Source organism: Onychostoma macrolepis, chromosome 20 (genome assembly GCF_012432095.1).
Source record: "Onychostoma macrolepis isolate SWU-2019 chromosome 20, ASM1243209v1, whole genome shotgun sequence".
In the NCBI taxonomy this organism is placed as follows: domain Eukaryota; kingdom Metazoa; phylum Chordata; class Actinopteri; order Cypriniformes; family Cyprinidae; genus Onychostoma; species Onychostoma macrolepis.
Genome location: NC_081174.1, coordinates 29,213,005 through 29,227,642, shown reverse-complemented (window position 1 = coordinate 29,227,642; position 14,638 = coordinate 29,213,005). Strand labels below are relative to the sequence as shown.

Here is a 14,638-nt window from a genome sequence, read left to right as displayed (position 1 = left end):
CCCATGATTAATTGACCATTGATTTTCAAATGTTCAGCACCAAATAATTAAGCTATTCTTCATGTCCAGGTAAAAACGATGGTTCGGTTGGTGGTCACCATTACTTCCACTGCAACCCTGGTTACGGCGTCCTCGTGAGACCAAATCGGGTCACGAAAGCGGCAGGTACCGCTAAACGGTCAAGGCAGAAACGCAAGCAGAACCTCTCAGGATCTAGTCCCAACCTAGCAGCCCTTACAGCGATGGCCAAAGGAGAAGCTGGAGCACACAAGGGTGAAAACAGGAAGTCTTGGATTAGCTGAAGAAAATGCATGCTTGTTGATGGACGTGTACGGAGGACAGTATTGGTATGGCACTGAAACACTACACCGATACTAGCAGGGATGTAACTGCCATCTGATTTACTAATGCGTATCTGCACTACATAGTGCCTAGTGTTCGAAAAACCCATGTTTCAAGGCATATTTTCAGCCTCAGTAAGCAGTATTTTTGGTATTATTATATTTTTAAATGTTTTTAATATCACAAAGTGCCCTGTTTCTCTCAACCCAATGTCAGGGAGCATGTGCATGTGTTGGTTCCCTAGAAAAATCAGCCTACTGATGGATTCACTTGAGTGCTTGATTTCATGGTTTTACATACAGGAGGAAGGTGGGATGGGTTTTACTTGTGGAGATTAAAAGTGCCAGACGGTTTTATTCATTAATGCCTGTTTTTAGTGTTGTTATGGTGAGTTAGTTCTGTATTTTCTGTTGGTTTGGTACCTCTGTATTATTATTGGGGTTCTTTTTTTCTTCTGCTTCTTGAATGAGTAATTTATGATCAAATTGTCATTTGTTTATTTATTTTGCAGATCAAAGTAATGACAAAAAATAATAATGTTGAAGATTTTGTATTTCAGTGGTGAGAGTAATAAACTTTATTATTTTATTATCTTGTCTTATAAACTTCTGCGTGGAAAAAGTAAAATATTTGATATACACGTCAAACTCTTGTTTGAAGACACGTCACACGACTGATCGTCAATATACCTTTATTTTCCAGAAGATAAAGTACTAAAATAAACACAAGTTTTAAAAAAAGTCATTTTAAACAAAGAAACTGTACAAAAAGTTCATATATACTATAGTATACTTACAGAACAGTCTACTGTCCAAAAAAGGCACTAAATTCTTAAATGGGAGATACAGATGATTCACAACAGAATGCTTTGAAATCATAGAATTATTTGATTCAAACAATCTTTAAATTCATAGTTACTGTCTTCTGTTTATTTATACAGTTGCTTTTATAAGCCTATAGATTTTTTTTGTTTATAGACGTATGAAAATGCACTCTGAGGAACTAAATGGAAAGCACCCCCTTTGAACCAGCAGGGTTACGTTACAGAATAAAACCGTTCGTTGCTCTGGAATCGAACACTTGAGACAACAAAACGAGTCATTCGTAGAATCTGTATGTCGCTTTGAGATCGTGTAAATGTCAATACTCGACGTCATACTGCAGTTTGGCACGTTGAGTCATGTGTACAAAGAGGCTGTAATGACACACATACGTGGACATTTGAACATTTACAGCATTAGAAAATGACCTTTTTTTAATGTGTATCGCTGCAATGTTTAAATGTAACAATCTTCTAGTACAAAAAATGTGACAAAGTAGCGAGTTTCTTGAGTGAAGGGGGTGCTTGATCTGAATCAGACACGCTTCAGGAGACTGCTCTGAACGTAAAACAATCAAATTATAAAGAATCTTGAATTATTATTAAACAAAAATTGTCATTTCATAAATATCAATTGTACACAGGAAGATAGAGGAAGGATACATAAAAAAAAAAACTGGGCTTCATTCACGACACGGACAGAACCGATTTCTTTTAGCTGTTTGTAAATCCATTCTAATGTATTTTGTCACTTTATGTAAGTGTTGCATTGAGTTTGTGATCATTAATGTAAGAATGGCTCTACGAATCATTCGTTCTGCTTGTTTCAATGAATGAAGCCCAGCGAGAGAATAAAGTTCTTTTAGAACCTTTTTTTAATTAAAAAAAAAAAGCTACATTTTGGAACCAAGCTTATGTTAGATGAGAGTTCAGACTCTCGAAGCTCTGTGGCAGCAGAACAAACATTTATCAGTCAGTCTTTCGTGAACAATTAACACTGTGAAATTCTGATGTCATTTCACAATAATAATAATAATAATAATAAAGCTTCGTAGGAGTTTGCACGGTATAATTCTGACTGCTGGCAACTTGAGCCAAAATTTTTGTGGAATGATATTTCACGTTGACGTATTTAATTCTAAACACGATGAGAGCAAATGCTTCAGTCTTGACACTTTGTGTGATATCTTTGCATGTAAATAAAACATAAGCTAAATAAATACAAACATAAGAATAGCGCTTTAATACAAATTCACTTTGGGTAATGCTGGACACTTAACGGTTTAAAATTAAAGAAAGCTAGCTGTCTGCCGACTGAAGTCTCTCTTGGCAGGTTCATTTAGAGTCCAGGAGACTTGAGCTTTTGCGCAGAATAACTTGCGCTTTGGCGGTTATGTAACCACATCTTTCAAGTTTCACTACAACTATAATTAATCCCCCCTCTGCATTTGAACATGATTCAAATCAAAATACAGTATAATGCAATTGGATAAATCTCACTATATAGCCAGGTTAAATTTCATCCACAAACCAAAAGGAAAATATGAAATTATATTTTGCATTTTGAAGATGTTTTTCATGGCATCGTAGCAATTATGCACATTTTCCCTCCAAAATATTGTCTTAAAACCCATAAGAACCCACGGTGACACGGGTGTCACAAACACTTGTGACTATCTGAAAAGGACTTTTTAAAGCATTATCCCTCACTTTCAACTCAGGAAGTCCCTAAGTGACATATAATGAACACCCAGGTTCAGTCATGTGACAATGTGTGCATTTGTTTTGTTGCCATGGCAACATTTCCAAAATGGTGTCCTGTCTGGTTAGCACATGTTGCAGTGTCAGTCATTTTTAAAACGCTTGTTTTTGTTACTAAAGGTATGTTTCAACCCATGCGACAATTCTAATGTGTTAATAACATATTACTCTTAACCTGATTTTAATACATTTCTTGAGCAAATTGATATAAAACAAGTTACAAAGATATTGTGGTGACATGTCACATGGGGCTCTTAACCTTATAAAAATAGGTGGAATTTTGATGTGACGTATTTGTTACATTAAGAAAAATGGTAATGAGCTGCTCAATTAATTTAGCTGATTCAATTATTTTAGTGTTAAATATATATATATATATCTATATCTATCCTGCTGCTCATTTCAAAGCATATTTTAACAAATCTACACGCATGTTTAACATGTTGACCTCCAGTGTGAGGTAGTTATTTATTTTTATTCAGTTTGCACATTTTCAAATTGTGTGGAAAAAAAAAAAAAAATCTAAAAATTAATTTCTGGTTAAACCATATACCTGAAAAGATAGAATTTTGATATGTTACAAAAGAGTTGTTGTAAAATTGAATGGTCACAGTTATGTGGTTTTGAAATATGTTGTGGAAAAGCAAATAAACAAATAACATTTTTTTGCCAATTGAGGAATAAACGCCCAATGTAAGATTACAGATGTTTCATAAGGAGGGGTTGTATTTTAAAAACAATTGCAGAAACATGTTATAAGTGGTCCATTTGGTCTGTTTTATATGCCCCATAGTTTTCCTATAAGTAGAAATTGGTCTGGGTTCTTATGGGTTAATATTTTTTTTAATTATTATTTTAAGTCGGCATACAGTAATTATAAGACTAAATATATATTTTCAGCATTTTTGGAGAGGAAAATGTGCTTTAAAATCAGCAAAAAAGTCTAAAATATTTATTTTATGCAAAATATATTAATTTCCCTTTCATTTTGTGGTAAAATGTGTTCTTGACAGTTTTCATGAGATTCACCCAATTGCTGTTTGATGAAATCCCTTACAAAAGTAAAGTAGAAACATTAAACCTGTTAACTGAGAGCATCTGTAGTGGGAATGGAGGAGATCATGGATCCAGAGCAGAAAATTTTCTGAGACTCGCCTCTCTCCTAAACCATCTGCCTTTAGCTTATCTGTGAGAACGTGGGAATGAGGGTCACTGGAGCACACAGACAGGAAGCACACCAAACATACAAGTTACTGGAATGAGGTACGAGGTTTGGGTCAGCAAGGGTTCGGGAGGCTTAAATAAGAGCCGCAGGTGATGGCCGAACATCGTGGAACGACCTTCCACTTATCAGTTCCTGTCAAGAGTGTGTGTCGTTGACTCTGGGTGTGTTTAGTGGTTCAGCAGGAGTGTCGATGGCAGGCGATATTGGATTCTAAAAGCTTGAGACAGAGCGCTGATTTGGTCATTGCTCCATGAACACGTCTGCAGACGTCCACACACGCACTCATTGATCCTCTTGGTCCAGCGGTCTTCCTCAGTCATCATCCAGTGACTCTGTCTTGATTTCACTGGCCACGCCTCCTGGGCGGGACAGGGCGAGGATGCTGTGATTGACAGCTGCCATCTCCACGGCGAGAGAGATGGGGTCCTGGTGGTCTGCGTGATTGCCGGCGTCATCCTTAAAGAGACGTGTACGTGAATTAGCAACTGCGTCAGTGAAACATTCAATATCAGGTTTTTTTTGTAGCATGTTAAAATGTAAAAAAAAAACTTTTGCTTTACATGGAGAATTTTAGATTTCATTATAGGCATTTCTTTTTCTTTTTTTTAACAACAGCGATCGGTATATCATACTGATTATCACTATTGCTTTGGTCAAAATAATATAAATGTTTACACAAAGTAATATAAACGAATACATAATATATTTATAAAAATGTAAGTAAATTGTTTTATTATTACATAAACATTTTAGTTTTTAATAAAAAATATAACATTTACAACAATATGACATCCCTCCAAGCGGATGCTGGAAACTGGTGGTGGTTGAAGAGAGATCCCCATATGACTGTAAAGCGCTTTGGGTGTACAGCAATACACAATGAAAGCGATAAATAAATGAGTGATTGATTCATTCATTCTTTTTTGGGGGGACTGTCAATTTAACATGTTAATTTGATTCAATTAATTATGGGGGGGGGAGAAAAAACACCTTAAAATGAACACACACCACATCATTCATTTAACATGATGTCTTATTGGGGGTAATTTCTCAGCCCAAACTGATTTGGTACATCATGTGATTTAATTAGATTTGAAATTTGAATCGTTTTAGATGTAAAATTTTAATTGCTTGACAGCAATTTTAATTGTGTGACAAATACACATTTAAAATTATTTATAAAACATTTCTAAAAATGTTTTTCTAAAAAAAATAATGCATTTATATATTTAATTTTAATTTATTTATTTATTTTACCCCCAGAAATTTTTCGCTACTGACTTTCCTTTAATAGTTTATGTAACTTCATCTTGAACTTTGATTATTTGTGTATAAAGTGTGTGTGATGCTTTTTATCTCTGTTTTCATGTAATACCTGTGTTGGTGAGGTGGGCTCCAGACGGTAGTAACCAAAGGGTCTGTTCACGCCTCTCTTTTCAAAATAGGTAACATCACAACCCTGTAATGAAATCACTGAGATCAGCTCTAGTGTTAAATATCCCAAATTCAACCAAAAAACAAAAAAAGACGACGGCTCCTTTAGTTCGGACGAGTCATTTGATTCTCTCACCTGCTCGTTGTAGTCGTTAGCGTCGACGTCGTCGCTGTTGGAGTGTCCTCCGGGACTCTGCACATCTATCCCGTGACTCTCCAAGATTGTGGCTTCTTGGAAAAAAGACCCTGTCATGAAACATCTGAAACTCTTTAAAAACCACTACCACAACAAACGAACATTAGCAAAGGATTTACTACTAGTAACCGAACCTGATTTGAACATGTTTCTTCATCAAGACAAAGTCCTTCCTATATATAAATGATATATAAACTAAAACAAACCATAATAAAATACACAATTTATAAATTTCAAAATAAAAACTTTTTCTGCTAGTTGCCAAATAAACTTTTCACTTGATGTACTTAAAAAAAAAAAAAAAAAAAAAAATAATAATATAGCTAATTAATAAAATAATAATAATTAAAAAAAAAAAAGTCAAAACACAACAAAATAACTATAAAAATAAAATGGAAAATAAAAAATGTTTAAGGAAAATATAAAAGTAAAAACATTACATCCTTAAAATATTACCAAAAACTACAATAGTATCTCTGATATAAATCAACTAAAACACGGTACCAATATTGGCCCTCCTCTTGATCTCTTTGCGTCGGTTGGCAAACCAGTTGTAGACTTTCAATGATGTGACTCTTTCCAAGTCAGACAGCTTCTTTCCTAGGGAGGAAAAGCAAGATTGAAAGGTCAAAGATGATTGCGAAAATGCAAATACAATATGTAATTTGTAGTGCAATAGATACTCATACAACCACAGCTGTGCGAGTTCAGACACACCAGCGTTTCTACCTGGTTTCTGAATAACAGCGTTGCAGGCGTTGGCGATTTCCTCTCGTTTGGCTTCATCTGGATATTGATTATCACTGAAATAGCTGCATAGAGAACAAATTGTAAACATTAGCTGGACTAGCCTGTTTTTGACATGATTTGAACTAAAGAAGTGCATTTTATGATAACAGATTGTATTCCTATTTTGAAATATTTTTGAGACGTAATTTCTCAGACAGGGCCGTTTTCTGTCTCACCTCTCCATCACAGCAAGACATTCCTTCCTCCAGGTGAATCGACTGCCTCTGCGCAGACGGAAGCTTCCAGGGGCGGAGCTTATGGGGGGCGGAGTCTGACGCCACTCCATCTCATCCAGAGATACAGGGGTGGGCCGCATATTTAATGTGGCACCTGAATATATAAATAAATAATATATACACTGCCATTCAAAAGTTTGGGGTCGTTACGTTTTTTTTAAATGTTTTTGAAAGAAGTCTCTTCTGCTCACTAAGACTGCATTTATTTGCTAAAAATGCAGTAAAAGCAGTAATATTATTTCAACGTAATATAACTGTTTTCAATTTGAATATGTTTTAAAATGTAATTTATTCCTGTGATCAAAGCTGAATTTTCAGCATCATTACTCCAGTCCTCAGTGTCACATGATCCTTCAGAAATCATTCTAATATGCTGATTTGCTGCTCAAGAAACATTTATTTTCAGTGTTGAAAACAGTTGTGCTGCTTCATATTTTGTGTGGAAACCATCATACATTTTTTTTCAGGATGAAGACAAAGTTCAAAGGAACAGCATTTATTTAACATAATAGAAATGTAACATTAGAAGCGTCTTTACACTGTCAGTTTTGATCAATTTAATGCATCCTTTCTAAATAAACACACTGCTATTTACAAGTTTGGGGTCAGTAAGAGTTTTTTTTTTTTTTGGAAAGAAATTAGTATATTTAAACATTTTAGCCTGTAACTGGGTTCAACCTTATCTTTGTACATTTATCAACCTACAGTAAAACAAGCAAAGTTCGTTAACCTGGCGTAGTCTTCTCCAGCTGGTACCAGCGATAGAAAGCTCGTTTCTTCTGTTCGCTGAGATCTGAGCCCTGCTGGAGGAGCCAGTGAGAGATTCTGCTCTGACTGATGCCTGACACACAAAGACAAAACTAAATGAATAACAAATGAATGCACAAGTCAGAGTCAAACTGACAGACAGAACAATAACAAAACAACAGCCCATCTTACATTCAGAATTTTATTTTGGTTTAGCAATTACGGTTAAATCTATTGCACATTCTGTCCTCGCTGAAAACAGAATGCTGTAAAGCGACAAAATCTTAGTTAATCAGAACATATTGTTTAATATAAATTAAGTGAAACAGGATTGTCAATAATTAACTGTATTAAGTGGCGAGTGGCAAAATTGGAAACCAGACAACCAACAAAGTGATCTATACGTTTGTTGCAGTTGTGAATAAAAATCCTGATGGAAATCCAAGAGATTTATCGTTTGTTGCATCACACCTCGTTATGATGGTTTCAATGATTATTCCAGTTTCAAAACAGCATGTCGATTACCACAGAAAATCATTTTGACTTGTGTAAATGCTTCTGTACAAAAGTGTTATTTGAGCTGTGAAGTCTAAATTGTCTATATTTAAGCTGTGAAGTCTAAACCCTCTAGCAGCGGGACTACTATTCTTGGCAGCTGAACTTCCTGTGGTTTGCAAAGACGAGGTCAGTAAGAGATTTTATCACACTATAGGACATTGTGAAAGACAAGACCGTTAACACTACATAGCCTTCACTAAAATAATACTGAAGGTTATTCATTTGTAAGCAGTTTTCTGTCCTTTGTTGTTTGGTTAGCATTAAAAACACAGAAAGCAGGTATATTTGGCTGCTGTCACCTTGACCTAATGCACAGATCCAACATTTGACATTGTTCACTTCAGGCAAAGCCATCGTTTATTTTTATTTATTTTTGTTTTTGTTTTCTCAGGCACTAGTCAATTTTGAGGTTTTGGTCTATTTTGCTTCCTTTTTTTTTTTTATGGCTGTTGTATTTTCTGATATATGTATTGATAAAAAATCCCCTCGGTAAAAAAAAAAGGAATAAGAAACTATTTTGGACCTGGCTTTATTTAATTTAATGTATGCAAATTATTGGATACAGTAATGAACTATGAAAATGTACCATTACTTTTTAATTGCAATAAATATTAATACATTAATTATACCTACCTAGTGCATTAACGTGCACTAATGCTAACATATACCACTTTAAAAATGTATTAGTATATGTTGAAATTAACCTTCTCTGCTGCTCTAGCAACAGACACAGCCCTGAAAAACTATAGGTATGCATTTTTGCATAAAACCGATTGTTCCAGCAATTAAAAAACTTAAAAACATGTGCAAATGTGACTAAACGGTGTGCAAACTTAATGACGCAGTTATGGCCAGACAACTGTTCCAAGCATGTTTCATGCACAGTGTGTATTTTTATGTTTATTACAGTGCAATGTCCTGCCCCATAGACTTACATTGTAAGTGTGCATTTCTGTAAAGATTGCTGATGATTGATTGGACATGATGGATGTTTTATGAATTGGGGTAAAAGGGTGATGAGTGACTGACCTGTGACCTGAGCCACCACGGCCTGTGAGATGCGTCTGTTGCCCAGAAAGGCTTTGATTTCTTCCTTCACCAGGGTGCTGTCCCGCCTGCACACATCACAGGACGCAAACATGACAGCTGCAATTCAACACCACAACAACAACATGACGTCTGTGAAGATTCAGTTATCAAACTCATCGCAGAGTGTCTCAGAGCAAAACGACCCTGCTTACACCCGGTAAACACAACCACACACCACCAACACTAAATTCAGGACAGGTTTAGAGAGTTTAACTTTTTTGAATCAGCTTTTACCTTTGACCCACAACACAGAGTTTTATTTTTTATTTAAGTGTTAGTCATTTTATTACATCCAATTAAATTGCAGGAAATGTTTCTTTGGCTTACATATAACAGTTAGTTTTTTGTTTGTTTGTTTTTAATTCATCTCAGGGCTACAGACAGCTAAACTAAAATGGTTGCACATGTATGTATAAAACAATAATAATTCTTATTATTGAAATTTCAATTTTATAAAAATAAAAAATATGTATGTAATATTACTTAATCTAATTGCCTTTTAAAATATTGGTCAACCACTTCAAAAAAAAAAAAAAAAAAAAAAAATACTGTGCGGTACAGTGTATACTCCCTATTAGTGCTATCAAAAGACCCGGTACTTCGGTACTAAAAAAATGAAAACGTCACGGTACCAGGTTTTTTTAAGTACCGGTGGTACCGAGTACCCGTTCAACCCGGTTCTTAACGCGTACGGCCCTATGATTTCCGCGATGCAGAAAACGCGGACGGAATCTCGGAATCCAGTTATAAAAACGGAGTTTACAGTTTAGCACGGAATGTCACGGAATTTGTCAAAGTTTGGATGAATTAATCAAAAGTAGGTCGTCACACTTTAATCAAATCGCGACATGGACTAGTATCTGTAAATATTAAGCCGCAAAAGTCGATTCAGATATGAATCCCGCATGTTCTGCGAGTCTCTGTGTGTGTGAATGAATGGCAGAGACGCGCGTTTTTTTTTTTTACACTGAAGTACGCGACGCTCGCGGTGATTTCAGCATCTGCCGTCTCAATGAAGACATAAATACATAAACAACATCTACAGAACTGCTCTGAGAGTCCCTTCACGAGTATTCTACCGCTACAGCTTCCTATCATATAGCTACACACAGAAATTTAAAGGTATTCACGGCAACCCGTCAAAATAAAAGTTTATCTTAAAGACATTGTGCCAAAAATATATTACTATTATTTAGTAGAATGTATGTGATACTATTACTACTGTTGATAAAATATATATATATTTTTAAAGAAATGATCACACAATATTTCTTCCATATTTTAATTTTAATAGTAAATCTCCTTTATTTACCCAAAAAATAAAATGTTTAAATTTCATTAATTAAAAGACAAATTAAATTTGGGTGAAACTTTACTGTTTTTCATACTTTTATTACTTGCGGGAAAAACTTGAAACACAATTTAAATAAGTATGAAGAATGGCATTGATTTTTGTAAATTTTATTTTTGTTTATGTTTATTGTAGTGTGTTTTTAATTAGCATGTGGTACCGAAATTGGTACCGAGAACCGTGGATTTTCATTGGTATCGGTACCGAATACTGAAATTTTGGTACCGTGACAACACTACTCCCTATTATTAAAAAAGGAACTACAACAGTATGCAACATATTTTGAATGTTAAGAGTCATTGAGTGCAATAAATCATCTCAGCTTTGTTTGTCATTTTAATTTCAGTTTTAGTATGTTATTTTAATAAATCAAGTTACACTAAATAAAAATTAGAAATGGTGTTAGCTTAAAATTTTATATTTTTGTAATTTTTGAAATTTCAGTTAAAATTTCTACTATTTCAAGTAATGAACATTTTCTAATAGTTAGAATTTTTAGTTGTAGTTAACTCTAATAACCCTGACTGACTGACCTCATGAGCTCCTCCACCTTGTCGTCTATATCCAGGTCCTCCTCTGACCCCTCCAGCCCATACGATCTCACGGCCGCCGCACTGTTCACTGGGTACCGGTTTGGCGACAGCTTCCCATTAGGCGTCGCCGCCAAAGCGTCCCGCCCATTCTGCGCCATGGCGACCAGAGAAACCGGTGAGGGTAAGACGGTGGGTGGAGACGTGGCGTAACTGTTGCTGGGCGACGGCGATAAATTACCATGGAACTGTGTTTGTGTTGCTGTGGAAGTGGTGGAGGAGGTTGCCACGGTGGCGTTGCTAGTGTTATTTGAGGTGGGTGTAGTGCTGGAGGTGGTGCTGTTGGTGGCATTGGAGTCCGACGGGCCACGCCGGCCAAATTTGTCCCCGTGCTCGCGGTCGAGTCGCTCCAGGGTGTCCAGCGCGTGCACGATCTCGGGTTTGGTCATACCTGTACGCCGCAGTCTCTGCAGCAGGTCGATCTGCTCGATGGTGAAGCGTGGCTCATCTGTGTAGTGAGACATTCTGATGGGACACAGGAGAAAACGTTATATGGGACACAATGCGCATCAATGGCTGCTGTCAGAAGAAACGAACAGATGCTACAATGAGAACAGACAGTTTACATACTAACAACATAGTAATTGGTGCATTCTGGTTCATTCATCTCAGGGCTCCAGGATGCTTCTAAAATGTTCACAAACTTAACAACAGTATGCAACAATAAATATTTCAGACTTTATGCAACATTGCAACTCAGGTTTATACTTGATTTATTAAACTGTATAATATATCTCAAGTGCATTAGTTGATGTTTATATAGTTTGAATCAATCCAATGATTTGCTTACTGAACTGTTCAGAGCTATTACTAAGTTAACAGCTCAGTTTAATAGTCATTTGCTTTTAGTCTGGAACTGTCACATTGTGAACAGAATGTCCAGTGCTTTGCATTGTGGGATACAGGTTGTTAATTTACTTACGCACAGCTAATGCATATTTTCTATAAGAATAGTAGGAACGAGCAAACCCAGAATTCACTCAAACATGTCAACACTTAGATCCTACGACAAACGAATGAATTATCATAATTTCAAGTGCTCCGCCATCTCATGGCAGCCGAGTTATGATGATAAAAGCAGGATTCATCTGACCTACTTAAAATTCTGTTTATCCAAGACGGCTTTCATCAACAAGCACGAGCAATTACTGTCGCTGTTGTCAAGGAAACCATACCACCCAATGACGGATGGAGTTTATGTAACTCCAGATAAAGCGCAGAATGCAAATACGGAGCATGCTTTGTTTAACCTAATCTAGAGCACATGGTTTTATATTAAGCTAATGGTTACGCATAGTTTTATTAATACCACGCGGTAATAGATGACTAGCCAACCAGGTTACAGGTTACATTTTAACTATGTTCTTCTCACTTGAATTGCACGTAAAACAGCTATTTTGAGCAATAACAATAGTAATGCTTGACTATTAATAATCTTTTTATCTTTGTTACAGCAAAAGTGAATGGGAAGACTGGCAACCCAGCGGCCTTGTGGCAACAACTCTTCCAACTTAACCATCCCAGTATCAGCTGGTTTGCTGTGAAATTCCTCACTGGTTTGGAGTTTTCCATTATACCAGACCTACTATATTTACACAAGTTAACCGTTAACCTTACACCGTTGGAGCCAAAGCACTCGCCGCTAAAAAAAGGGCTCAGCGAGCTCTTGTACAGCATAATTGCTTCCACTTAGATCTCAGATGATCCTTATAAAAGTCTGATAGGAACGTGGCAGCCGCTGTGGGTTTCTAAAAATATATCACTGAGGCAGAAATTGTGTGTGCGATGAAAGATACAAAACGCTGTCGCTGTCTTTTGTCATGCATGCGATCCTCCTCTGACATCTCTTAACATGCACAGAGGGTCTCACCCATAAGCCCTGCTGCATTAGTGATCATGTGGCATTAAATACTGCAGGCGTTCACTGCAGGGCTCTTTATGAGGGCACAGCTGCAGAGACTGCAAGTCAAGGGTGCAGTCCTGCACCGCATGCACACGTGCATCAGCTCATCTGACTGCATCCACACAAGTTAAATGAGTTCACTGAGAGCTTTAAATAATAATCCACATGAGAATCCATGCGCCCTTCTTCTTTTCATTTAATAACTACTGCTTATGGAGACGCGGTCATCGTGAAACGCAAAATTAGACTGAATTTAGCAGGATGGAAAATGTGTCTGATGGTTTTTTGCACTATTAAAACTTGACATTGTTCTCCATGTGTGGTTTCCAAAACCTAGCAACAAACAGTTGTACAAGCTATAGTAGACTTTGTGTAAATAATTATTAATTTCATTAACTGTTATAGAGGTATGGTCTGGCACAAGTTTTATGACTTAAAAGTGTACATTTAACCTTTAAACCCTGCAATGTCTAAAACACAGCAACTTAATTCACATTGAAACAAGGACAAGATGCATTTTAACAGCTTACTTGCTTATTTATTCAATCAGGTGTTGCAACAGACTTCACCTGGAGCTTCTATAAATAATAGTGTGCATAAAAAGTGTTTTTCCATGCATCTGAACGCTCCTCACATCCTCTGACAGATACTGGAAACTCAAGTTATGAATGCAGATCAGAACAAGTCCATGCAGCAAACTCATTATCTATGAGGATTATTAGCAAATCACTTTAGTTTAACTTCATTTCCATCTATGCACTGCATGTGAAGGGGCTTCGGTTGACCTTCAAAGCCCAGACTTTGTTTTGAAGATATGTATTTTTTCCTAATGCATGTCATATGATAGTGATAGAAGCACAGATATACGCCCATGTGCATGAAAACTTAACAGCACATCCAAAAAGACCGCCAGCGTGCAAACGAGATATAAACATACATATTAAACAAGCACTTATTAAATAATTCAAACGAGACACACGGGGTATTTCAACCTATATAAACAAAACTAAGTTTTGCATGACTCATCTGTGAACTGACCTTTGCAAACAGACAACAAAAGGGCTTAAAATAACATGCATAAACAAATAAATCTCAGCGAGTTATTCTACATGATTGTTTATGAATATTCATTGGTAAATGAGGAATATGCACAAATAAATACATGAGTTCAACACTTTCACACTAGGAAAACTGGCTACATAACTCATTGAGTGACTGCTATATTACTATATAAACTATCTAGACATGTAAACAAGCCTACATAGATTTAAACTAGATATATATGTCGATTAAAATTAAATCACGAAGCGTGTTTTAACAACATAAACAAAGCGAACTGAATTATCCAGGCGGCTAGTTAGCTTAGCACGAGCCAGCACAAAACTGACTCTCCTCAAGGATAAAATCACATTTCTTACCTGGAATGAGGAAAATACACAAAATCTCAGCGCAGCAGATCATTTAATGCGCTCTGTCAGGCGATGAAGATGATATTTTATGTGATGTTGTGAGGAAGACTCGCCCTGACTGACTGACTGACTGTCTTTGTCTGACTGACAGCAGCCGCGCTGACGTCACGCCGCACGCCTCAGAGCGA

General features: G+C 36.4%; 2 protein-coding genes across 6 annotated transcripts in view; one reads left to right on the top strand and one right to left on the bottom strand.

The window, feature by feature from the left end:
* kif13bb (kinesin family member 13Bb) overlaps positions 1-917 on the top strand; it is a 35,729-nt gene extending 34,812 nt beyond the window's left edge. For all 3 annotated transcript variants that reach the window (XM_058754895.1, XM_058754894.1, XM_058754893.1), the window contains exon 43: positions 70-917. In XM_058754895.1, coding sequence (XP_058610878.1) covers positions 70-302 — 233 coding nt within the window. In that variant the 3' untranslated portion in view covers positions 303-917. The remainder of the gene's footprint in view (positions 1-69) is intronic.
* Positions 918-1,016: 99 nt separating this feature from the next.
* On the bottom strand, positions 1,017-14,614 carry hmbox1b (homeobox containing 1 b). Of its 3 annotated transcripts, none has more exons than XM_058754897.1 (10): positions 14,460-14,614; positions 11,082-11,603; positions 9,138-9,223; positions 7,534-7,644; positions 6,744-6,897; positions 6,508-6,590; positions 6,283-6,378; positions 5,719-5,828; positions 5,524-5,607; positions 1,017-4,604 (listed from the first exon to the last, which is right to left on the bottom strand). In XM_058754897.1, exons 2-10 carry the CDS (start codon positions 11,600-11,602, stop codon positions 4,461-4,463), a joined length of 1,389 nt encoding a protein of 462 aa, XP_058610880.1. In that variant the 5' UTR covers position 11,603; positions 14,460-14,614; the 3' UTR covers positions 1,017-4,460. The 3 variants fall into 3 exon arrangements, with proteins under 3 accessions (XP_058610880.1, XP_058610881.1, XP_058610882.1); XM_058754898.1 differs by having other exon boundaries at positions 5,719-5,813; XM_058754899.1 differs by having other exon boundaries at positions 5,719-5,810.
* Positions 14,615-14,638: the final 24 nt, after the last annotated feature.